The 23,703-nt window shown below is 42.9% G+C and overlaps 1 protein-coding gene and 1 non-coding gene across 2 annotated transcripts; one reads left to right on the top strand and one right to left on the bottom strand.

Annotated features, from left to right (window-relative positions):
- Positions 1 to 1,208: 1,208 nt before the first annotated feature.
- grsf1 (G-rich RNA sequence binding factor 1) lies at positions 1,209 to 22,831 on the top strand. Its single transcript, XM_041200311.1, has 10 exons — positions 1,209 to 1,492; positions 4,712 to 4,862; positions 7,801 to 7,956; positions 10,527 to 10,670; positions 12,120 to 12,258; positions 14,554 to 14,723; positions 17,271 to 17,383; positions 19,023 to 19,158; positions 21,334 to 21,417; positions 22,107 to 22,831. Exons 1-10 carry the CDS (start codon positions 1,304 to 1,306, stop codon positions 22,121 to 22,123), a joined length of 1,299 nt encoding a protein of 432 aa, XP_041056245.1. The 5' UTR covers positions 1,209 to 1,303; the 3' UTR covers positions 22,124 to 22,831.
- Positions 12,716 to 12,877, bottom strand: LOC121285696. Its single transcript, XR_005944750.1, has one exon. It is a non-coding gene; the product is annotated as a U1 spliceosomal RNA (small nuclear RNA).
- Positions 22,832 to 23,703: the final 872 nt, after the last annotated feature.

The following is a 23,703-nucleotide window of genomic DNA, read 5'->3' as shown; positions in this document are numbered from 1 at the left end:
AGTTGTGGGTTTGGAAGGTGCTGTCTAAGGAGCCTTGGTGAGTTCCTGCAGTGCATCTTGCAGATGGCACACACTGCTGCTACTGTCGATTCATGGTGGAGGGAGTGAATGTTTGTGGATGGGGTGCCCATCAAGCGGGGCTGCTTTGTCCTGGATGGTGTCAAGCTTCTTGAGCGTTGTTGGAGTTGCACTCATCCAGACAAGTGGGGAGTGTTCCATTACTCCCCTGACTTGTGCCTTGTAGATTGTGGACTGGCTTTGGGGAGTCAGGAGGTGAGTTACTCGCCATAAGATTCCTAGCCTTTGACCTGATCTTGTAGCCACAGTAGACCCACAGAGGGTCACTACTGAGGGATCACTGCACTGTTGGATGGTCAGTATTGAGGGGTGCCATACTGTTGGAGGTGCTGTCTTTTGAGTGAGACTTTAAACTAAGGTCCTGTCTGCCCTCTCAGGTGGATATAAGAGGGCCAATATCACTGTTTTGAAGAAAACCAGGGACAGTCTCTTCGATGTCATGGCCAATATTTATCCCTCGACCAATATGACTAAAAAAATGAGGTTATCACATTGCTGTTTGTGGGAGCTTGCTGTGTGAAATGTGGCTGCTGTGTTTTCTACATTACAACAATATCTACATTTCAAAAAGTACATCATTGGCTGTAAAGCGCTTTGAGACATCCTGAGGTGCTATATAAATACAGATCTTTCTTTTTCATCACTGACAATGGAGCAAACTCCTCACTCTCAGTGTCCAGCTCAGATTGAGGCTCCCATAACTTCAGCCAAAAATGAAATTTTGCAACTCACAAATGTTATGTTGGGGCTAAGCCTGTAAAATAATGACTCCAATGTTCATAGGAACACATTTTTTTCACAATCCTGCAGAGAGGTGAATTTTGAAACTTGATGTTACCAGCAACGTATGTGCCTCCCGGGCTGCGGGTGGCGCTAAGTGTGGAGGTCAATATGCAGCCTCCCGGTCTGCGGGTGGCGCTGTGTGTGGAGGTCAGCATTCTGCCTCCCAAGCCACCGGTGGCGCTGTACGTGGAGGTCAGAGTTCAACCTCCCGAGCGGCGGGTGGCGCTGTGCGCGGGGGGGGGGGGGGGGGGTGGGGTCAGAGTGCAACCTCCCGAACTGCGGGTGGCGCTGCCTGTGGAGGTCAGCGTGCAGCCTCCCGAGCGGCGGGTGGCGCTGTACGTGGAGGTCGGCGGCGGGCGCCAGCTCTCAGTGAGTGCGGGGAGCGGCAGCTGGCGGTGCGGCACCGGCGAGCGATTCGAGTCCGGGCTCTGATCCGGTCTCCATGGCCGTCAGCTCCAGGCTCGGTGTCTTCCTGAATCTGCGCGCCCTGTCCCGGGCTTATAGCCTGTTGGTGGCCGGAGGCCGGAGCCCCTGCTTCCCCTCAGTATCAGCGAAGGAGCCGCAGGCCCGGAGCGGGGCCTCGGCCTCGGGTACAGTCCGGGCCGGGCTCCATCCCCGATACTCGCATCAGGTAAGAGGCTGCGAGCGGGAGGACCAAATAAACCCAGATAATTACACCAGGGAAACACACAGAGGCTCATCTCAATCCATAAAAATAGCTTTTAAATTCATATAAATAGTTTTTAAATTCATAAAAATAGTTTTTAAATTCATATAAATAGTTTTTAAATTCATAAAAATAGTTTTTAAATTCATATAAATAGTTTTTAAATTCATAAAAATAGTTTTTAAATTCATATAAATAGTTTTTAAATTCATAAAAATAGTTTTTAAATTCATATAAATAGTTTTTAAATTCATAAAAATAGTTTTTAAATTCATATAAATAGTTTTTAAAATATATAAATGCATTTTGCATCCATATATTTATATATTCAATCTGTAGAATATGTTTACATTATTACTAATATATACATATTAATAAGCAAAATATTTACTAAACATCCTCCATCATGTATTGACTTAATTTATAAGATTTCCATATAATATATGTTCTTATTCCTGGAAAGTGTTGGCTCTATAACTGCAACCTGTATTTATATAAAGAATTTAATGTAAAACATCAGAAAGCTCTTCACAGGAGTGAATATCAAAGAGAATCAAACACCGAGACACATAAGGAGATATTAGGACAGCTGGTCAAAAGTTTGGTCAAAGAGGCGGGTTTTAAGGAGCTTCTTAAAGAAGGAGAGCGAGGTGGGAGAGGCTTAGGGAGGGAATTGGGTCCCGGGCAGCTGAAGGCACAGCCGCCACTCGTGGAGGAATTAAAATCAGAGATGAACAAGAGGCCAGAAGTAGAGGAGTGCAGGGATCTCAAGAGTTGTGGGGTCGAAGGAAATGACAGAGATGGGGGTGGGGTGAGGCCGTGGAGGGATTGGAAAACACGATGAGAATTTTAAAATAGATGTGATGTCAGACCGGAAACCAATGCAGCAAGCACATGGGTGATGTGTTAGCAAATTAGTGTATTAATTCATAGTGTATTAATTATAGAACAATGGCTGATTATAATGGACCCAGCTAGCTGTCTATCTTTGTGTAAGTGCTGTGGAAGATCCTCTTCCTATCTGTCAAATTGTAGAAGCTTCTCCTGCTGACATATTTGATCACATCTGGGTTATTCCAGGGGTGTACCTTTCATCTCCTCATTCCCCTCAGCAATATAGTCTGGAAGTGTGCACTTAACTTCTCTATGTAATGCTCAACTGTAATCTTCTGTCTTTATAGTTCATTGACAGTCCTTTTTATTTGCCCTTGGGATTTGATTTTCGCTCGCAAGATTTATTGCCCATCCCTAATTGCCCTTGGGAAGGTGGTGGTGAGCTGCCTTCTTGAGCCGCTGCAGTCCATGTGGTGTAGGTACACCCACAGTGCTGTTAGGGAGCGAGTTCCTGGATTTTGACCCAGCGACAGTGAAGGAATGGCGATATATTTCCAAGTCAGGATGGTGAGTGACTTGGAGGGGAACTTGCAGTTGGTGGTGTTCCCCATCTATCTGCTGCCCTTGTCCTTCTAGGCGGTTGTGGTCGTGGGTTTGGAAAATGCTGTCAGAGGCACCTTGGTGAATTCCTGCGGTGCATCTTGTAGATGTTACACACTGCTGCTACTGTGCATCAGTGGTGGAGGGAGTGAATATTTGTGGATGTGGTGCCAATCAAGTGGGCTGCTTTGTCCTGGACAGTGTCAAGCTTCTTGAGTGTTGTTGGAGCTGTACTCACCCAGGCAAGTGGAGAGTATTCCATCCTGACTTGTCTCCCTTAATTAAGATCCTGTGGATAAGTCATGACTTGTGAACCATAAGCCACGAACTCTTGCATGTATTCACCATTAACATCTCAGGCTTTCACTTCAAGTTAAGCCCCTACACATCACCAAGCTCAGGTTCCTCCCCTAAATCCAATCCCTTACCTAGAATGCCTTTATCTAACTCTGAAATTTAGTCTTGCTCTGCTCCTGATTTATTTCTCCCTCTCTCTCTCTCTCCCTCGTATTAAAATCCTAATCTATACCTTTAGCACCTCCAAGCTTTGCTTTTTTATCCTCTCACCTTCTGCTTTCATCCTCCCCATAAACCACAACTTATTCAGAGTGCCTCATTTAATGTGTTTACTCGTACTATACCTCACATCCTGGTTCCGCTGTCCTCTCGTGTCCAGTTCACCCTAACATTCTTGCCTTTGCCTTCGTTTCTGTCCCTGATCTCACTCCCCTGACCTCTGAAAACTAACTCCACTTCTCAATATTTCTACACCAGCTTCCCAATCACCACTTGCTGCATCATCAACAACCAACCCTTCCACACGAAGACCTGACAGACTAAAACTTTACATTCAATGTGGACTAAACCAAATCTACGATGACAAAATGTGAGAAATGATCTAAATCAAACTCCTTCCGATGAAGCTCATTCTTATGCAGTTTGATTGTAAGTTTTTAAGACAGTACATTTGGAGAATAAGCTTCTCTCTCTCTCAGCATCGTTCTGGAAATTCTTTGATCCCACAATCGCCTTCAACCTGTCAGCCACCACCATGGCTGCTCATGGCTACCTGTATTATATTGCCCACTTCTGCCTCTACCTTATCTCTACAGCTGAACAACCACTTACACGCACTTCATTCCCCCGAGACTGGATTTCTCCAGAGTACCTTTGTCCACTCTCCTGTTGACTATCTTTCTTAATCTCCAAATCTCTAATTCCTGCATCCTGTTCTGAAGTCCTGTTTTGCCATCACCGTCATTATTGCTGATGCTCTCTGACTGACACTCCCTCCAAGATTGAATTTAAAAATCCTCCCTCACAACTGCAAATCCCTCTGTAACCTTGTCCCCACACCTCCATCACCCTTACACGGCCAGTAGTCCCTCTGACTCCTTTGTCATCTGCTTCCCCTTAGTGTTTTTCCAAAAAGTACAATTTATTCTTTACAAGGCTGTTCATGGTAAGCTCAGCTCTTTCGTTTGCGTTAATTTGAAAGGTTTTAAAAAGAAAATGTCTGCGATGTAAGAGAGAGCATGCCATAGTTTTCAGTCCACAGACAAGTGCCCTGTAAATCAAAAATGGGCAAAGTTTTGATGAAATCTGGGACAGTTCACAGTTTTTGTAACTGTGGCTGGTGAATGGCCTGATATACATTAGACATTGGATGTCTGTTGCCAGTTTGCGGTGTTTGTAGCCAGTCACCGTGCTTTATTCCTTGTTTGTGTTTTTTTTTTCAATCTCTTGCAGGACACATTCCAACCTTTCCAAGACGAGGATTATCCCCCGCTTCCTGACTATGTCCCAGCTCCAGTAGAAATGGAGAGCAATGTGTTTGTAGTGAGGGCTCGGGGCCTGCCGTGGTCCAGCTCTGCGGAAGATGTGCTGGGGTTTTTCTCAGGTAAAATGTTCACTAAAATCTACATACCCTCGTTATTTACTTCCTCTCCCTCAAGGCTGGTGGCACCATGACAGCTGGTTTATGAAGAGTTGTTTTTTTATGCCATACACTTTGTATTGCAATGTTTTGCTGAGGAGTGTGAGCATCTCTGTGCTCACTGACCTAAATGGGTTCCTGGTCCAACAATGTTAACATTCTTATCCTCATACACTAATAACCTTACCCCTCCCTGTCTCTGAAACCTTCTCCAGCTCTATAACCAACCTTCCCTCCAAATTCCTGGGGATTACATGGGCAATTTGCTGTGCGTGGCCCTTTTAAGGTTCTTTTGCGATTGGGCATAATTTAGTGGAGCCAACCTGTGTGTAGCTTACTACTCAGTGTACTCCATGGCCATGTAGCTTAGAGGGGACATTTCCTACAACCGCCTGAGATCCTGCGCTCTTCCAGTTTTGTATTTTTGAGCATTCCCCACTTGGTTCATGCAACACTTGGTGGTATCTTTAGTTGCCAAGGCCTCCAGCTCAGGAATTCATTCCTGAATGAAAGCCCTTCTCGTCTTTCTAGATACCCCCTAATGTGGTTTGGTGTCACATTTTGTTTGATAATATCACATAAGAAATAGGAGCAGGAGTAGGCCATTCAGCCCCTCAAGCCTGCCGTGCCTTTTAATAAGATCATGGCTGATCTGCCCCAGGCCTCAGCTCCTCATAGCCCTCAACTCCCCGTTATTTCAAAAATCTATCCACCTCTTTAAATACTTTCAGTGATCCAGCCTCCACAACTCTCTGGGGTACAGAATTCCCGACATTCACTAACATCTGAGAGAAGAAATTCCTTCGCATCTCAAGTTTTAAATGAGTGTCCCCTTAGTCTGTAACTATGTCCCCCTAGTTCGAGATTCCACTAGTGGAATGTGATAAATGCAAGTTGTTGTCATGAAGGCTTTCTGACAGTTCCAGCAATGTTTAGAAGCTGATAAACTGGAATTTCCCGTCTCTCCCAGTGTTAGTTTGGCAATTCGGAAAGTCCCAGGTATAATCATCAATCTTTGTGGAGTTAGTGGATCTGGAACCTTCTATTGCCCTCTGCCCCCTTTGGCCACTGCTCCAGATTGCTGCTTAGTGAGACACGCTGGAAATGCCTGTGAGTGGTTATCAGTTAGAGAACAGGATCAGTGTTGACTGTGATGTCTCTCCCATCCTGTCTTCTACACAGCCACGTCACAGTCAGATAAGTTCCTGACATTCACCAACAAGGTACATATGTGAATGATTGACAGTTGACGCTCCAGTGAAGCACTGAGAGAATACTGGGCTGTCGAAGGTGCCGTTTTCCAGATCAGACATAAAACCGAGGCCCTGTTGGCTCCCTCAGGTGGTTGTAAAAGATCCCGTGGGACTATTTTGAAGAAGAGCAGGAGCATCCCCCCCTCCACCACCACCTGGAAGTTCTCCTTGAAGTCACTCACTATCCTGACTTGGAAATATATCGCCGTTCCTTCACTGTCGCTGGGTCAAAATCCCTAACAGCACTGTGGGTGTACCTACACCACAGGGGCTACAGCAGTTGAAGAAGGCTGCTCATCACCACCTTCCCAAGGGCAGTTAGGAGTGGGCAATAAATGCTGGCCCAGCCAGTGACACCCACATCCCGTGAATGGATAATAAAAAAGGATATCATGGTTGATACTCATCCCACAACCAACATCACAAAAACAGATTATTGGGACATTATCACATTGCTGTTGATGGAATCTTGCTGTGTGAAAATTGATTGTGTTTCCTTTTTTCAACAACAGTGACTACACTTTAAAATTACTCTATTGGCTGTAAAGCACTTTGAGACATCCTGAGGTTGTGAAAGGTGCTATAGAAATTAAGAATCTTTCATTCAGAGTGAATAGATGAGGGGAGAAAATGGATGCAAAAACAGAATTAAATGATAAAACTTCTGTAATATGCTGTTTGAAAACTATTTGCAAATACTTTATGTTGTGGAGATCATGAGTGATTTTCCCAATTTACAAGGTGAACTCAAGGATGGGAATTTTTAAATTGAGTTTCTGGATCAGAAGCCGATGTGGATCAACAAGTCAAGGAGTGAGTGGTAGTTTTGAATGAGCGGAAGTTTATGGAGGATGCAGGGTGGCAGGCTACCAGGAGAGAGCTTTGCAATTGTCTAGAGGTATCAAAGGCATAAATGAGGGTTTTAGCAGCAGCTGAGCTGAGGCAGGGGCAGAATCAGTGATGTTTTAGAGGTGGGAATAGAGACAGTTTTGCTGATGGAGAAGATATGGGATGGGAAGCTCAAGTGGGGATCAAGTGATGACATTGAGACTGCAGACAATCTGGTTCAGCCCCAAACAATGGATAGGATGGGAGATGGGGTCAGTGACTGGGGAACGGAGTTTGTGGCAGGGGCCAAAACCAATCGGCTTGGTAAGGGAAGTGCTACCAGTCACAATACTTAATGGCAAACTCAGTTAGATCCAGGGATTGTCACTTGACTCTTTCACGTTAATGTCTTCTGGTCATCAGTGTGAGTTTGCAAGTGATGTGCTAGCCATATTAAGTATGAATTAGCCCTGTTCAATTAGATAGAATTATTAATTTTTGGTCTGGTAGACAGTTTCCTGTGCAGACTATTTTGAAGGCTGCGATGCATTGCTTCTAGTTTACTGCTGTTTGCTGCAAATCAGTAATAATGAGCAAAATGTACATTCATCAAACCAAATGAGTGTTAGGCAGACTGAGAACATTGTAGGGAGTGAATCTGCCAGACATTGCAGTAAGGCATCATGTAGATCCTGAGATTGAAGAATTTACAGCACACGCAGGTCCTTCAGCCCCCCTCTTCTATGCTGGACCTCAATGCTAGGTCTCTTGGAGTGGGATCATGTTTTTCTTTATTGTGTTCTTTTGTTTCTCTGAATTAGATTGCGGTGTTGTGGATGGTGTTAAAGGTGTGCACTTCCTGTGCAGCAGAGGTGGCAAGCCAAGTGGAGAAGCAATTATTGAACTCAAATCTGCAGACGACATGAAGAAGGCTCTGGAGAAGCACCGGAAGTACTTGGGGCAACGTTACATTGAAGGTAGATTGGAAATGAACTCCTGGATCCTGGATTACAGGGTTGGGGTTTATGAAGCCTGTTCTTCCCCTATAGAATCGGACAACATAGAAGGAGGCCATTCAGCCTATTGTGCTGCTCTGAAAGATCTATCCAATTCATGCCTTCTGAGGCTTTACCCATAGCCCTGTAGAACTCTTCTTCTCCTGTATTTATCTGATTCCCTTTTGAAAGGGAAACGTTGAATCTTGTTTCCACCACTATTTCAGGCAGTGTATTTCAGATAATAACATGCTCTATATAAAAAAAAAATCCTCATCTCCCCTTCTGGTTCTTTTGCCAATTAACCTAAATCTTTGCCGTCATGTTACCTACTCATTGGCCCGCAGGACCACAGTCTAGTGTTTTCTGAAATGTTCAAGTTAGTTGTCCCCGGGCAAACCTAGTGCAGTCTAAGGTTTTTAGAAAATTCAGAGATTCACCACTATTACAGTGAACTCTCATTGTGTTGTGACAGGTCCATGGCAAAGTTTCTATTCGTTAGCACTATACTCAGTCATTTGCTGTAGCAATCCCAAGGGACTGGGTGCTGTTGTGTAGTGCTCCATCTGCCTGGGGAATGGGAGGGAGAGGCTGGGTTTACAAGGCAACATCCTGAAGGCTCTGTGAAGAGAGCAAGAAATGGGAGCTGAAGTGCTTCCATGACTGCTGACTTATAAATTGTCACAGGCTATTGTGCTCCTGCCCTGTATACATGTCCAGAAGACCCTGTCCTGTGACACTTTGACATGCTCAGTGGGTAAAAAACTGTTTCTAGAAGTTTAATATTTAGCCAAGCTGTCAATTGAAATAAAACCTGAATTTGTTTTAGTAGCTGATGTAACCATCAGATTTTGTAGGCTTATGTCTTAAGTTGCTCTGAGATGCAAATTAGAAAGAAAACAGCATTAGCCGTGGCTCAAAGAAGCAGCCCTTAGGGATTATAATAGGTGACGTGTGGGGAAAAAGACTGGCAGAGACTTGCTGGGCTGCGTGGCCTGTTTTTGTTGTGCTGGTATTTTTACAGATCCCAGTAGAGTCACCAGCAGACACCTGGCTTTGGAACACAAAGCAGTCTGCTCAGCAATAAAGGGCCAAACGTATATGATGTTTAAAATATAAACAGAAAGTGTTGGAAATGCTCAGCAGACAAGGCAGACCTGTAGAGAGATGCCTACAGATGCTGCCTGATTTGTGGAGGATTCCTATTTATATTTCAAATTTCCAACATCTGCAGTATTTTGACTTTGTACATGATATGCATACCATCGTGGTAATATATTGAATAGAGTGAGCTTCATGCCTGACTTGCATTTAAACATCATTAATCATTGGCCCCGTTGACATAACATCAGTGATTTTATATCATCACCCAGCCCCAGTGCAAGCATCATCATCTGAAATAACTATCTTTAAAGTAGTTCAGCCTCTGAGATATTACTAAGTATATTAATTCTCAAGTAAATTCAAGCTTCTGTTTAGATAGTGACCAAACCAGAAAAACTCAGAAATCTTCCAATGAACATTTCTGTCAGTGTCTTTGGTGCTTAGGCAACATCAGTGTGTGTTACTGGTTTACATTCCCAACAAATGGCAGCTTATCACATCAGCTATGAAATGGTGTGCATCATGGTATTATCTTCAATAAAAGTAAGCATTTCCGAATCACTGAAGTTAGTGCAGGTAAGCATTGCTTTAACACTTTTACCTTCACCATTTTATTTTGCCTTCTTTTTGGTTACCCTTTTTTGCAAGGGAATTAAACTCACTTAAAACTTGAAGCACAGCTATATTTCAGCGGGAATTTCAATTTTAAATCCCTAACATGCCACAGAAAGTGTGAGAGCAGGAGTGAAGCTCTGCGCTGGTGATATTTCATCTGAATGTGGGAAATAATGACAAACATAATTTTTTTTTTAAACTCTTGGCTTTGTTTTAGCAACACCTGCAGGTTTTGTTACTGTAATGTCATACTGTTCTCTGTAGATTTTAATTGCTCCACCATTGGCAGCTTTTCCTTCTGCCACCTAGCCCCCTAAACTCTGGAATTCTCTCCCTAAACCTCTCCGCCTCTCTCACCCCCTTCCTAAAACCTAGCTCTTTGACCAAAGTCACCTATCGCTAATCTCTTTATGTGGCCCAGTATCAAATTTATGCCCCTGTGAAGCACCTTGGGATCCTTTACTACTTTGCTATAGAAATGCTCCAAGTTGTTGTCTAAGGCATTATAATTAGTTAGAGCAAAAGCACAAGAGCCTGGATTCCTCACCCTCGGCTCCTCCTGAGTTCCTTATCTCGGCTGTGTGGCTGTTGGGGAAGGGCTGATCAGATTCATCTCTCTGCTGTTCCCCTTGTAGACAATCCTGGAGCAAAGTGCAAGGAGCACATTACTTATTTCCGGGGTGAAGTAGGGAAAAACAAAACACCAAAGGGAGAAATGCTGAGAGGAAACATAATATGCTTACAGATTGGAGAAAAGCATTTCTGTTTTTTTTTAAGTGTAGTTCCCACGCGGGGAAGTTAAATAATCAGACTTTTTTTCTCAATTGCCTTAGTGTTCGAACTAAGCAACAATGACGTGAACACCCTTCTGAAACGCCTCCACTCTAGTGAAAAGGAACTAACTGATGGATGTGTTGTACGCCTGAGAGGACTGCCATTTAGCTGCACCGCAGAGGATGTTGCTCATTTCTTTGCTGGTTCGTTGACATTTTCTACATGTTGTTGTCGGTTCTTGGCCTGTTTTCATTCTTCATATTCAGTGCCCTTTGTGGACACCTCAGTCGTGGAATGATGCAGCATAGGAGGCCATTCAGCCCTTTGTGCCTGTGCCAGCTCTTTGAAGTAGCCACCCAGTTAGCCCTGGTATTCTTTCCCCATCACCCTGCAGATTGCTTCTTTTACAAATATTTATCCAGTTCCCCTTTTGAAAGTTACTATTGAATCAATTTCTATTGTATTTTATGCCATTGCATTCCAGACCATAACAACTGTGATTGGTTTTTGCTTTTGAAGTAGAATTGTTCTGATTGCTGCACCTTGGTCATTGTGAAGCGATGTGATTCAGGGTATTCTGGCCTTTTACCCTTACATTAGTTATTTTAAACAAAAATAAAAATACCTGGAAAAACTCAGCAGGTCTGGCAGCATCTGCGGAGATGAACACAGTTAACGTTTCGAGCCAGTATGACTCTTCTCTTAGTTATTTTAATATGTACTTGTTTAAATTAAAAGTGCATTCTTTATTTTTTTTTTAATTTCTCACACCTATTGTGTGGAAACCTCTTCATCTCTTGTCTGTGAAATGAGAGTTAAAAGAGTTGGCGGGGGGGGGGAGGGTTTGAAGTTTTTTAATGAAGAACCTTGCCTAGTTCAGACAAGAATGAGGGGAGTTATTCTGTTCAAGTAAAAAGATTGAGAGGACTGCAGCAATTTTATTCCATTTTTTTATATGAAGACCAGCTCACTGAAATAAGTAAATTGTATCTGCTGACCTATATTTTTCTACCTGGCTCTAAATAAAACAGCTGAACAATTTGTATCGAGCCTCAGCTCACCAAGTATTCCCTTGGTGTGCCTTTGGAAAGATTGAAGAAAGATGTAGTTATTGTCTTGTAAACTGTACATTTATTGTGCTATATACAGGGAACCTGATTAACTTTCTGTACATCCAGCTCAATTAAAGTGGTGCTTATCACATACTGATGGATGCTTTTCTAATTATAGCACCTGGCCGTGCTATCAACCAATCTTAATTGCGCATATTAAAAGTTAGATACAGATTAAAGCACCCCCTCCGATTGCCAAAATTACAATCAGCTCAGTCACCAAAGTACAGGCCCTCTAGCACACCTTTGAGAAGCAGCCACCTCTGCGAGCACTGAGAGTATGTGCTTCAGGAACCCAGTGCTAATTTATGGAATTATAGACAGTTGTGCGTTGTGGGGGTGCGTTCCTACTAGGAACTGACTTGAGGGTGTCCAGATTCACTTTGCTTGCAGGTAACAGAGGGACGAGATCTTCAAACTCTTGGTATGAGCAGGTTCCAGAGGCGAAAGGAGATTTTTGTAGCCTTACAGTTTGTGTCACTGTGTTGTGTACTAGTTATATTGAAGGACAGTTTCTTTTCTGAATATCATTAATTGCAGGGCTGGAGATTGTAGAAGATGGTGTAACTATAACAAGAGATTACCGTGGCAGGAATACTGGGGATGCTTTTGTCCAGTTTGCGTCTCAGGAAGTCGCAGAGCAGGCCCTGACTAAAGACCGACAGATGATGGGGTCCAGGTACGTGTTTGCTTAAAAATGAAAGAATGAAGCTGCATTTTGGATAGAACCGCCTCCTGTTCTCAGGAGGTTATGAAGTATTTCACAAACAACAAATTAATCTTTTTTGAAGTGCTGTAGACAAACAGTGCAGCTGGTTTGTCCCGTTTATTCTTTCATGGGTATGGGTATCGCTGGCAAGGTCAGCGTTTACATAGGCACATATGAATTAGGAGCAGGAGGAGGCCACTTGGCCCCTCAAGCCTGCTCTGCCACTCAATAAGATCATGGCTGCTCTGATTTTAACCTCATATTCCAGCCTACCTCACCCCTAATTGCCCTTGAGCTGTGTGGCTTGCTAGGCCATTTCAGGGGGGCAGTTAAGAGTCAACCATATTACTGTGGGTCTGGAGTCACATGCAGACCAGACCAGGTAAGGACAGCAGATTTCCTTCCCTAAAGGACATTTTTTTAAAAATCGGGGTCAGCGCGAACGCAGTCCCCCACTACCACAGATTTTGCAGCCGAGTATCTCGTATTTGGGGACATCGCATGTGTCAGCACACCCGGAGTGCAATGGGATAACCTCATCCTGGCAGCACAACCTTCATGATCATTGTCCAGTGAAACAGATGGGTTTTTATGACAATCGATTATAGTTTCATGGCCACAGTTACTGAGACTAGCTGTGAGCAGCAAGGTCCCACAGGCAACAAACTAATTGAGAGAAATAATTAATTATTGGTTTGACACCCGCTAGTTCCTGACTTAATTAGTGACGCTAAAGGCTGTGTTGCCTCCCTGCAGAGGAAAGGCAAAATCCTAAGGAGGATTTGTGCCAGGGTTCTATCCTGTGTCTACTGGCAGTTAGCTAAGCAATGTCTATGGGAGCATACTGGACACCTCTACCCCATCAGCACTAGATGACCTGAAATAAAAACAAAAAGTGCTGAAGAACACTCTGGATCACGAAGGCTCGACGGGGAGAGAGGGAAACAGAATGAAATGTTTCAGGTTGCTGAGCTATCATCAGAAGTGGAAGGTACTGGAGGGTAAGGTAAAAGAGACAAACGGAAATCCCACAGAACGCCTTCAATGTGGGGAGTCCCTGGAAGAGAGGTGACGATGAATCAAACATGAAAATACTGCCGATGCTGGAGAAAGAATGGAAATACACAGGTTCTGTAGTCGCCTTAGAAAATTGTGTCAAAAATAGCCTTTTCTCTTTTTCCACTCGTACCCTGAGCAAAGTTGGAACTTCAAGGTTTAAAGAATTTTAGGCCAATAACCATCCTGTAATTTCTTGTCTCAATTCCTGGCAAGAACATGACAGAAAATTGCTGGTTAGTGAACAGATGTCTTTTTAGCAGTTTAGGAGAAACTGGGTTGTCAGAACTGAGGCTTTTCACTGTCTTATCAACATGAGTTGATCAAATGAAAAAGTAAGAAAGAATTTGTAGCTAAATTGTGCCTTTCACGTTCAAATTGCTTTACGGCCAGTGAGTTGGTTGCCTCTGAAATGTGGTCACTCTTGTTGTGTAGACAAGCAGGGAAGCCAATTTCAGAATTATATGTAATTCTACGTAACCCTTAAATTGAGTTCTGCAGCCTCTCCGCTCTCTCTCTGTGAAGAGGTTTTTCTTGCCCTTTGTTCTAAATCTTACATCTAATATATCTCTGGCTCCTTGTCCTAGACCTCTCAATTACTGAAAACAGCCTGCTTCTATCTCCCATGTCCCATCCTTTTGTATTTCTAAATATGTCTCCCATATCACCTTGTAACTGTGGTTGTTCTAGCAACAAATGGGCCAGTTTTTAAGTCTATCCTTATATTTGTAATTCCTCATACAAGGCAGCATTCTTGTGAATCAGTGCTGTAGTCTCTCTCAAGCCTCTACCCTTCCTATAGTGTGGGCCCAATACTGCAAACAGTGCTCTCACAGATCTCATTGAGGTTTCACAAAGGCCCATCAATCCCTCTTATGTTCCATATGTCTAGAAATAAGAATTAGAATTTTATCAACTTTTTAAACAACCTTATCAACCTGTGGTGCTGCCTTTAATGTCCGGTAAGTCTCCAAATTCCTCTGCTGAACCACAGCACCTACCCTACTTCTGTTCAGAGTGTGCAGCAAAAGTGTCGAGGATGAATAGACTGAAGGTTAATTTACCAATAAGGGTAACGTCAAAAAAAAGAACTACAACAAAAAGCAATGATGGCAGAGAACCACATTACAAACAAAGCATCATTTTAATGTTCTGTAAGCACCACTGATTCTGAATCATCTCCCATGTTGTGTTTCTGTTTTTGATTAGGTACATTGAAATATTCCGGAGCACCAAGAATGATCTCCGTTTGTACATCAGCCCCTCAAAGAAGCTTCCTCGATGTCCCACAGCACGGGAAATTGTAACAGATGATGAAAGCTGTACCGTAGCTAACAGTAACAGTAATAACGGGGTTATAGAAGAGAGAGTCCAGAATGGTAAGAGATGTTGATAAGCTGACTGGAAAAATACAGTACGTTATAACAATTGTGAGCCAATCATTCAGGTTCTAAAAATCTCCTCAACTTGCATGCTTGTCATCTGAGCTGTGGGATTGGATTTCATCCTTGACATCCTCCTCCTCCCCCTATCCCATTATCTGTTAATCTTAATATTTTAAACAACAAGAAAAGTTTTTAATCTATTATTGATCCTTCTGGTCAGTGAAGATGTGGAAAGTCAGTGTCATGTGCAGTGGTGTTGGCACAAATTAACTAATGGTGGTTTGTTCGAACAAAAAAATATCAGGAAACTCTGGGCCCTTACTCTGTTACAACTGAGTTTTGCTTATGTTTTATGTTGGGCATGGGTATTAAGGGATACTAGACCAAGACGGGATGTGTAATTAAGACACAGATCAGCCATGGTCTAGTTGACAGGTGGAGCGGGCTGGAGGTGCTGAATAGCCCACTCCTGTTAGATTGTAATACTGCATGATGACTTTCCCATATTCCATAATGTTGAAAAATCTGCCGATCTCTCTCTTGAATATATCCAACGACTGAGCAGCCACAGCTCTCTGGGGTAGAGAATTCTAAAAGTTCACAACCTCCTAAAGAAATCTCTCCTCATCTCAACCCAGTCGCTGACGTCTTACCCTGAGATTGTGATCCCTAGTTTTAGATTCTGCAGCCAGGAGAAATGTCTTCTGTCAGGACCCTAGAGAATTTTATAAATTTTGCCACGACTCACTGGGGATAGTGCGCTGTAATATCAAACGCTGCTGCTCCCCTAGCTGTGACAAACTTTAATCAGACCACCAAATTGCCCCAATTTTACCGAACCGTAATTTAATTGAATTTAGATTAACAGAAAATGAGCACAAGGTTTGTAAACTTAACAAGTAGATAATTGTTTTTTAAACAAATTGTTCTTAACCAATAACAAAAGAAAGAAATATGAACAGTTAACTCTTAACTCTATAACTTGCCCTACCCCTTTTTAACCCCTATACACAAACACACACACACACAAGGATTTTAAGGTGAGGAAAAAAAACAATTTGATAGCACCAATCCAGAGGGTTAGGTGAGTTGATCTTGCAGGAAGTCTTCCAAGTTCCTTGCAGACCTGCACTGCTGACACATGATGTCTCAGCACTTCCAGCCTGTAGTTTACTAGTTGAAAACCTGCTTTTAATATCTCTACTAGTGATTTCTCAAAAAACAGGATACGGACATGTGAGGGGTAGCCAGCTAATTACTATGGCAGAATTATTGGAGTTTTGCCAAAAACCCAAGAGGGAGAGGTTTTCAGGTCTTTCCACTTGGCAGGTTGGGATCCTTCTGCTGGCCACTGCTATCAAAAACCCTGGTCAGTGGCCAATCAAACGCCGTTGCTAGGCAGCTCTCTCTTAAATATGTCCTTTCCAGCACCATCATCGAACCTTGCACACATCATTCTGAGGAGTAGCCACATTGTAGATTTTCTCTTCCTGCTTCAGAGAATATTTTTTTTTAAAATTGCAGCCACTGTAGCTTTTTAAAGCCACAGTCCAATAAACAAAAATATAGGTTATTTACAATTTCAATGAGATAACTTTCATTCTTCTAAATTCTAGGGAATATAGGCCGAGTCTTTTCAATTTCTACTCATAGAACAATCCCCTCATCGCAGGAATCAGTCTAGTGAAACTTGTCGCACCCCCTCTGAGGCGAGTATGTCCTACCTTAGGTAAGGAAACCAAAGTGCTCCAGGTGTAGTCATACTAAGGCCCTATACAATTGCATAAGACTTCCTTACGCTTTTAGCCCTATCCCTTTGGAATGAAGGCTATCATAACATTTGCTTACATACTGTCCCAGCTCCTACCTCTGCCATGCTGCATATGAATCTGGCCCCCTTATCTAAGGAAAGATGTACTGGCATTGGAGGCAGTCCAGAGAAGGTTCACTAGGTTGATCCCGGGTATGGAGGGATTTCTTATGAGGGGAAGTTGAGTAGGTTGGGCCTGTGCTCATTGGAGTTCAGAAGAATGAAAGGCGACCTTATTGAAACATATAAGATTCTTAGGGCGCTTGACAAAGTAGATGCTGAGAGGTTGTTTCCCCTTGTGGGAGAGTCTAGGACCAGGGAGCATAATCTCAGAGTAAGGGGTCGCCCATTTAAGATAGAGTTGAGGAGGAATTTCTTCTCTCAGAGGGTAGTGAATCTGTGGAATTCTTTACCACAGAGGGCTGTAGAGGCTGGATCATTAAGTATATTCAAGGCTGAGATAGGCAGATTTTTAATCAGTAAAGGAATCAAGAATTATGGGGAAAAGGCAAGAAAATGGAATTCAGGCACATCAGCTCAGCCATGATCTCAATGAATGCTGGAGCAGGCTTGTTGGGCCAAATGGCCTACTTCTGCTACGTCTTATGGCCTTATTTGATGGGTAGGTTGGAGTGTGTAACCAGCTACATTTGTAAGATGTTTGACATTTTAATGTTAATGCTTAATTGGTATTTTTTTTTTGAAACAGAGTTGTGATTTCTTTTTAATAGTGCAGCTATCTACAAATGACTTGGTATCTAATCACTGTGTTCAAAGATCTGAAGTGCATAATGTTCATATGAGGGGCCTCCCATTTCGTGTAACTGGACAGGATGTTGTGAAAGTAAGTGTCTTGTTCACTAAAAAGAAATTATATATTTGTAACACTCTGCCGCACACTTCCAATCTATTGTGAGCAATATGTATTCATATGTAGACCTGCATCATAACAACATTTGTCTCAGTTTAACGTGGTAAACTGAGTGATACAGTGCCCCATCATTCACACCACCTCTGCCTATCTGGGATAGCTGCCTATATTGTGTGAATGATTCTAATGGATTACCATCAGTACAAGTGTCATATTAAGTGTGCTGGCTATTCTAGGCAGTTCGGCACATTCACACCTTGCGATTATCTGTTGTTAAGCCCAAATCCCACCTGTCCACCCCTGCCTAATGGCCTCTAGAACTGCTGCCACTGCTGTGAGCTATCTGGACACCACCTGGCCCTGATTGGTTACACGCACATTCTAAGTTTTAAAACTTAACTCTTCGCCCACCCACCCAAGCTAGGCAGCCCTAGTGCCCAGAGTTGAACTAACACAGTGATGTGGGTGAGCATAATTATACTCACTGATAATCAAATCAGCAAGAAATGGGCAGCGGAAAGCAGAGCGACCCCCAACCTGTTTCCCAGCCTGTTGCTCTAGGTAATGATCCTCAGTACTGCACTGGGAGTATCAGCCTCGATATTACGCTCAAATCTCTGGAGTGAGACTTGAACCCACAACCTTCTGATTCAGGCATGAGAGTGTTACCAGGTGAGAGACAGCTGCTTCCTAATAAGATTGGGAACACCAAATGAGATGTTTACTTTATTCATTTTATTCTTATATGGTTGTTTTGAGTGATAATAGTGTATAATTAATGAGGCAATGTGTTATGCTTCAGAAACAGGAACAACTTATGTTTGCATATCACCTTTAATGTAATGCAATGTCCCAAGTTGCTTCACAGGAACGTTATAGAACAAAACATGACACTCAGCCACATAAAGCGATATTAGGCCAGATGACCAAACCTAGGTAAAGGAGGTAATTTTTTGAGGAGGAAAGTGAGATAGAGAGGTGGAGAGGTGTAGGAAGGGTATTCCAGAGCTTAGGGCCTAGGCAACTGAAGGCCTCGCCACCAGTGGTGGTGTGATTAAAATTGGGGGTGCTCAGGATGCCAGATTTAGAAGAGCGCAAATGTATTGGAGGATTGTGGGGCTGGAGGAGGTGACAGTGATAGGGTGGGGCAGGATGAGACCATATATGCAATTTGAAAACAAGGGTGAGAATTTTAAAGTCAAGACTTTGCTTGATCTGGGAGCCAATACAGGTCAGTGAGCACAGGGGTGATAGACAAACAAAATTTGGCGCGAGTTAAGGCACGGGCAAGTTTGGATGACCTCGAGTTTAAGGGTAGAATGTGGCAGACCAGCCAAGAGGTAACAAAGGGATGGATGAGGGTCTTAGTAACAGTTACTGCAGCGAAATAAATGACAGAGGGTGAGATTGAACACTATGTGAGGCTGATGACTCTCCTGCAGGATTAGGGAACTGCAGCCAGAGAGGCTGTGAAAGTGTTAATTTTTTTGTATATATGTATTTTTTTTTTAACGTGCTATAAACTGAAAGGCACCTTTTTGGTTTTGTGTGGGAGTGTTACTTTAAGAAGCCTCTTTGGAGATGTTACCATGAAACTGTGTTTCTCTTCTAGTTCTTCCAGCCACTGAGGCCAGTGCGCATTATTGTGGAATATGGCCCGGATGGAAATGCTACAGGAGAAGCAGACGTACATTTTGCTACACATGATGATGCTGTTGCTGCCATGACGAAAGATAAATCACACATGCGTAAGCACATTACTCATTTTTGCACATCTTATAATGCAGTGCTACAGGGGTAACACAACTTATTGATTGATTCATAACAGATCTCATGATACTGACGTTAAGTAAAATCCACAAAATAGCATTGTACAACACAGGAGGAGGTCATTTGGCCCATTGTGCTTGTGCCATCAGTTTGAAAGAGCTATCAAATTAGACCTTTCCTCATAGATCTGCCGAGTTATCCAGTACAAGTATTTATCCAACTTCCTTTTGAAAGTTCCTATTGAATCAACTTCTAGTACCCTTCAGGCAGCGCATTCCAAAACCCAACAACCTGTTGCCTAAAAAAAGATTCTCCTCACCGCGCCCCCCCCCCCCCCCCCCACCCCGCCGCTTCTTTTGGCAATTACCTTAAATCTGTGTCCACTGGTTACCGATCCTCTTGTCACTGGATGCAGTTTCTCCTTATCTACGCTGTTAAATTCCCATGAGTTCCACACTGGATTTATTGGTGACTACCTTCTCCTTACAACCTCTAGTTCTGGTTTCAACTGAGAACTGACCTGATTTCCTCACACAAGTGAGCGGTGAATCACATGGCAACTTGAACCTCGATAATCAGCACTACTGGGTGACCAACCTTTGAAATTTCCAATAGAGTCTATGACTAAAGCACGTTACTCCCAATATAGAGTTCACTCTTCCTTGAGTCTCATTTTACAATAGGATTTTATCACATTTTTCCACTGAAACTTCTTGCAAAAATTGGTTTTCTTTTTACATTGTATCTTTAAAAGTATGTTTTTTAAAAAAAAAGCTTAGGTTCTTGTAACAAAAGGCAAGTTCTTTTCATTTTGTAGTGCATGAATGTTTCCGCATGCACTGCATTGTGTGCATTTCTGGGTGCCACATTATAAAGAAGATGTTCCTATTGGGGAGAGTGCAGAAGAGGTTTGGAAGAACGGTTCCAGGGATGAAAAGCTTGAGTTATGAAGATAGATTGGAGAGGTTGGGACTGTTCTCCTTGGAGAAAAGAAGGCTAAGAAGAGATTTGATAGAGATGTTCAAAATCATGAGGGGGCTGAACAGAGTAGATAGGGAGAAGCTGTTCCTGCTCGCAAAAGGGTCAAGAATGAGAAGGCACAGATTTAAAGTGATTTGCAAAAGAAGCAGATGTGACGTGGCAAAAAAACTTTTTCACACAATGAGTGGCTTGCGCCTGGAATGCACTGCCTGGGAAGTGTGATGGAGGCAGGTTCAAACGAGGCATTCAAGAGGGCCTTGGATGGTTATTTGAATAGAAGCAATGTGTAGGCATATGGGGAAAAGGCAGGGCAATGGCATTAGGTTATGATGCTCATTTGGAGATCCGGTGCAGACAATGTGTCAGAATGGCCTCCTTCTGTGCTGTTAAAATTCTGTGACTCCGTGAATATGGCAGCTCAGCCCTTTGCTTGGAATTGAAGCCATGGATAGTCACATGAGGAAATGTCTCTTTGGTCCTCTGCTATTAAAAGGCCAAATGGTGAACATACAAAGAGGAGCAGGAGGCCATTCAGCTCCCTTTGGCCCAATCTTAGCAAACTGTATTCTGACTCCATCCACCTAGCTTGACCCCATACCCCTCTATACCCTTTGTGCAGCAAAAATCTATCAATCTCAGATTCAATATGATTAATCAAGCTAGTGCCCATTGCTTTTTGTGGGAGAGAATTCCACACCTGCCATCCTTTGGTTTTGGGATTAACACCCGACGTGACAACCCGGGATAATCAAGTAAAGGGTAAGACTTAAGTTCTCTTAGTTAGCTTTCAAATCGCTAGTATGTAAAGTAATTCCAGGGACCCATCGCCGAGTTAATACCTAACTTCTCGCCTGAATGGCCTGTCTCTGATTGTGTCCCCTGAAGGGTTTTGATAAGAAAAGTAGAGTAAACCTCTGATTATTTTCTGTTCGTTATTTTATAATTTTTGCGTGGTGGAAACTGAAAACAATCTTTTTCACCACCTGGTTGTTTTCTGGGTGGAAATGTGATCGTCTTGGAGGAGTCAGAACTTCATCCTTTTAATCATCAGTCGCAGTTAAATTTGAGTATGCTTTGCATACTTTGGGCATGTCAGACACAGATGAGTTGCAAAACTTTCAGCCATAGTGCTCGATACCACGCCTGCTAACTCATGATTTTCTTTGCTGCAGAACACCGTTACATAGAGCTTTACCTGAATTCTTCGTGTGCTGGGATTAACACCGGACATAATGACCAGGGAAATCAACTAAAGGGTAAAGTCTCAGTTATCTTAGCTGTCAAACTGCTGGTACATAAAGAAATTCCAAAGACCCATCACTTGAGTTAATATCCCTGAAGTTCAGATGAATGCTTCAGTGTAGTGTAGGATTTATATCTTTATTTGTGAGAACACGTTCTGCTGTCAGTTACTTTTGTTTGGTTTTCGTTAGGAGGTTAGTGTGGGGAAATGTTGCCTCTAGGGTGCAGCAATGGAGAACGTGCTGTGCAGGAGACAAACAGCCTGTGTACAAGCAGCAGTCCTTTTAAGATGCACTGCCACTTGGCAATCATAAAGGGACAACATAGTGCAAAAAATGGGCAGTGCAAAGCGACAGGAAATTAGAGGGAACATCAGCAAGATCACTGGCATGAACCTGGGCTGAATGGGCTGTTTCTGTGCTGTAAATATAATCTAATCTGTCTAACGGATTGAAAATGCACAAACTTTATTCAAAGTCTGGGACAGCAAGACTGGAAAAGTCATGTACACAAAATCAGAAGCCTCCGAGAGATCAGATTATTAAACCTATTATTATCTGGGGGTTTAGAGCAGCATTGCCCCCTCAATCGTTGTGTCATTTTGCAGTTGTTAACGAGTCAGAAACGCCCACCAAATTGCTCATTATATACCAAAACTTGTCTGTTAAATAGTTAATTAACTCAGCAAATCTTTTTCCTCCAGGTTCTGAAGCAAGTTAAATAGTCACTGCTTTCAGAGTGTCACTTGCCTTGGAAATGAAACTTTCTGATTAAGCAGATTAGCCAAACACTAGGAAAACTAATAAAGAGAAAGTGGCACAGGATTTCTCACAGCCGCATCAAAACCTGACACGGCAATTGTGGCGGACCCACTGACAGATGAATTGCATTGATATCAATAGCGGTATGAGGGGAGAATTGAGCTCCTTTTTTTGCTGTCCTAATGTAGCCTGTATTCGGAGATATGTGTCTTGTAACACGTTTTAATGTTACATTACCAGATTAAAAAAAATAAATGCAGGTATTTTAACAAGTTACATGCTTAAAATCTTGAGTGCATGACTATATTGTGTGACTGGCAGCAATGTAAAATAACTCGGATGAAATTGTTAACTTCTATATCCATATTATTGTGAACTAACACTTTTTAATGTATTGAAATGTTCGTTGGACAGACTCAAGGGCTTATTACGGCCTTAATCTCTTCATTTGGTTAGAAAAGGAACAATGAATTGGATGTGATTCCCTGTGAAATATCTTGCTTCTTTTTGAGTAACTGCAAGGTGCAGTGCACTGACTGAAAAAAAGTCCCTTACAGTGATCGTTACAGTGATCGTTTAGTCTTTCAAAATCAATTAACTAACAGAAAAAGGAATTAAGTTTGTAAACAATAAAATGTTCACTGCGTTTGCATTTAAAAAACACAAACAGTATGTTCCAAGTTGGTCCTCTGGTTATGAAATGGTTTTCTTAATGGTTATTAGTCTTACCCCTGGGAGAGAGCGCCATCATATTGGACTCTATTGGCTAACTGTGTTGAGAGAAGCTACATGCTTGTCACAAACTACAATCAGAACCATCGCCCCTTGATGTTCAATGGCATTACCATCACTGAATCCCCCGCTCAACATCCTGGAGGTTACCATTGACTAGAAACTGAACTGGACTAGTTATATAAATACTGTGGCTACAAGAGCAGGTCAGAGGCTGGGAATTCTGCAGTGAGTAACTCACCTCCTGACTCCCCAAAGCCTGTCCACCATCTACAAAGCACAAGTCAGGAGTGTGATGGAATACTCCCCACTTGCCTGGATGATTCTTTTCCCACAACATTTGAAGCTTAACACCATCCAGGACAAAGCAGCCCACTTGATTGGCACCACCTCCACAAACATTTACTCCCTCTACCACCGACACACATTAGCAGCAGTGTGTACTATCTAAAACTTGTACTGCAGGAATTCACCAAGGTTCCTTTGACAGGACCTTCCAAACCCATGGCCGCTACCATCTAGAAGGACAAGGGCAGCAGATAAATGGGAACACCACCTGGAAGTTCCTCTCCATGTCACTCGCCACCCTGTCTTGGAAATATATCACTGTTCCTTCACTGTTGCTGGGTCAAAATCCTGGAACTCCCTTCCTAACAGCGCTGTGGGTGTACCTACACCACATGGGCTGCAGCGGCTCAGGGCGGCAGCTCACCACCACCTTCTCAAGGGCAACTAAGAATGGGCAACAAATGCTGGCCCAGCCAGTGAAGCCCACATCCTGTAAATGAATTTTAAAAAAACCATAGA

Source organism: Carcharodon carcharias, chromosome 1, assembly GCF_017639515.1.
Source record: "Carcharodon carcharias isolate sCarCar2 chromosome 1, sCarCar2.pri, whole genome shotgun sequence".
NCBI lineage: Eukaryota > Metazoa > Chordata > Chondrichthyes > Lamniformes > Lamnidae > Carcharodon > Carcharodon carcharias.
This window is presented reverse-complemented; position numbering and strand designations above follow the sequence as displayed.

What these genes read in the sequence shown, in the direction of transcription:
- grsf1 (XM_041200311.1), top strand. Translation starts at nt 1,304, where the DNA reads ATGGCCGTCAGCTCCAGGCTCGGTGTCTTCCTGAATCTGCGCGCCCTG. An exon ending in GGGGCAACGTTACATTGAAG is followed by an intron (nt 7,957 to 10,526) that starts GTAGATTGGAAA and finishes CAATTGCCTTAG; the next exon opens with TGTTCGAACTAAGCAACAAT. An exon ending in AGAAGAGAGAGTCCAGAATG is followed by an intron (nt 14,724 to 17,270) that starts GTAAGAGATGTT and finishes TCTTTTTAATAG; the next exon opens with TGCAGCTATCTACAAATGAC.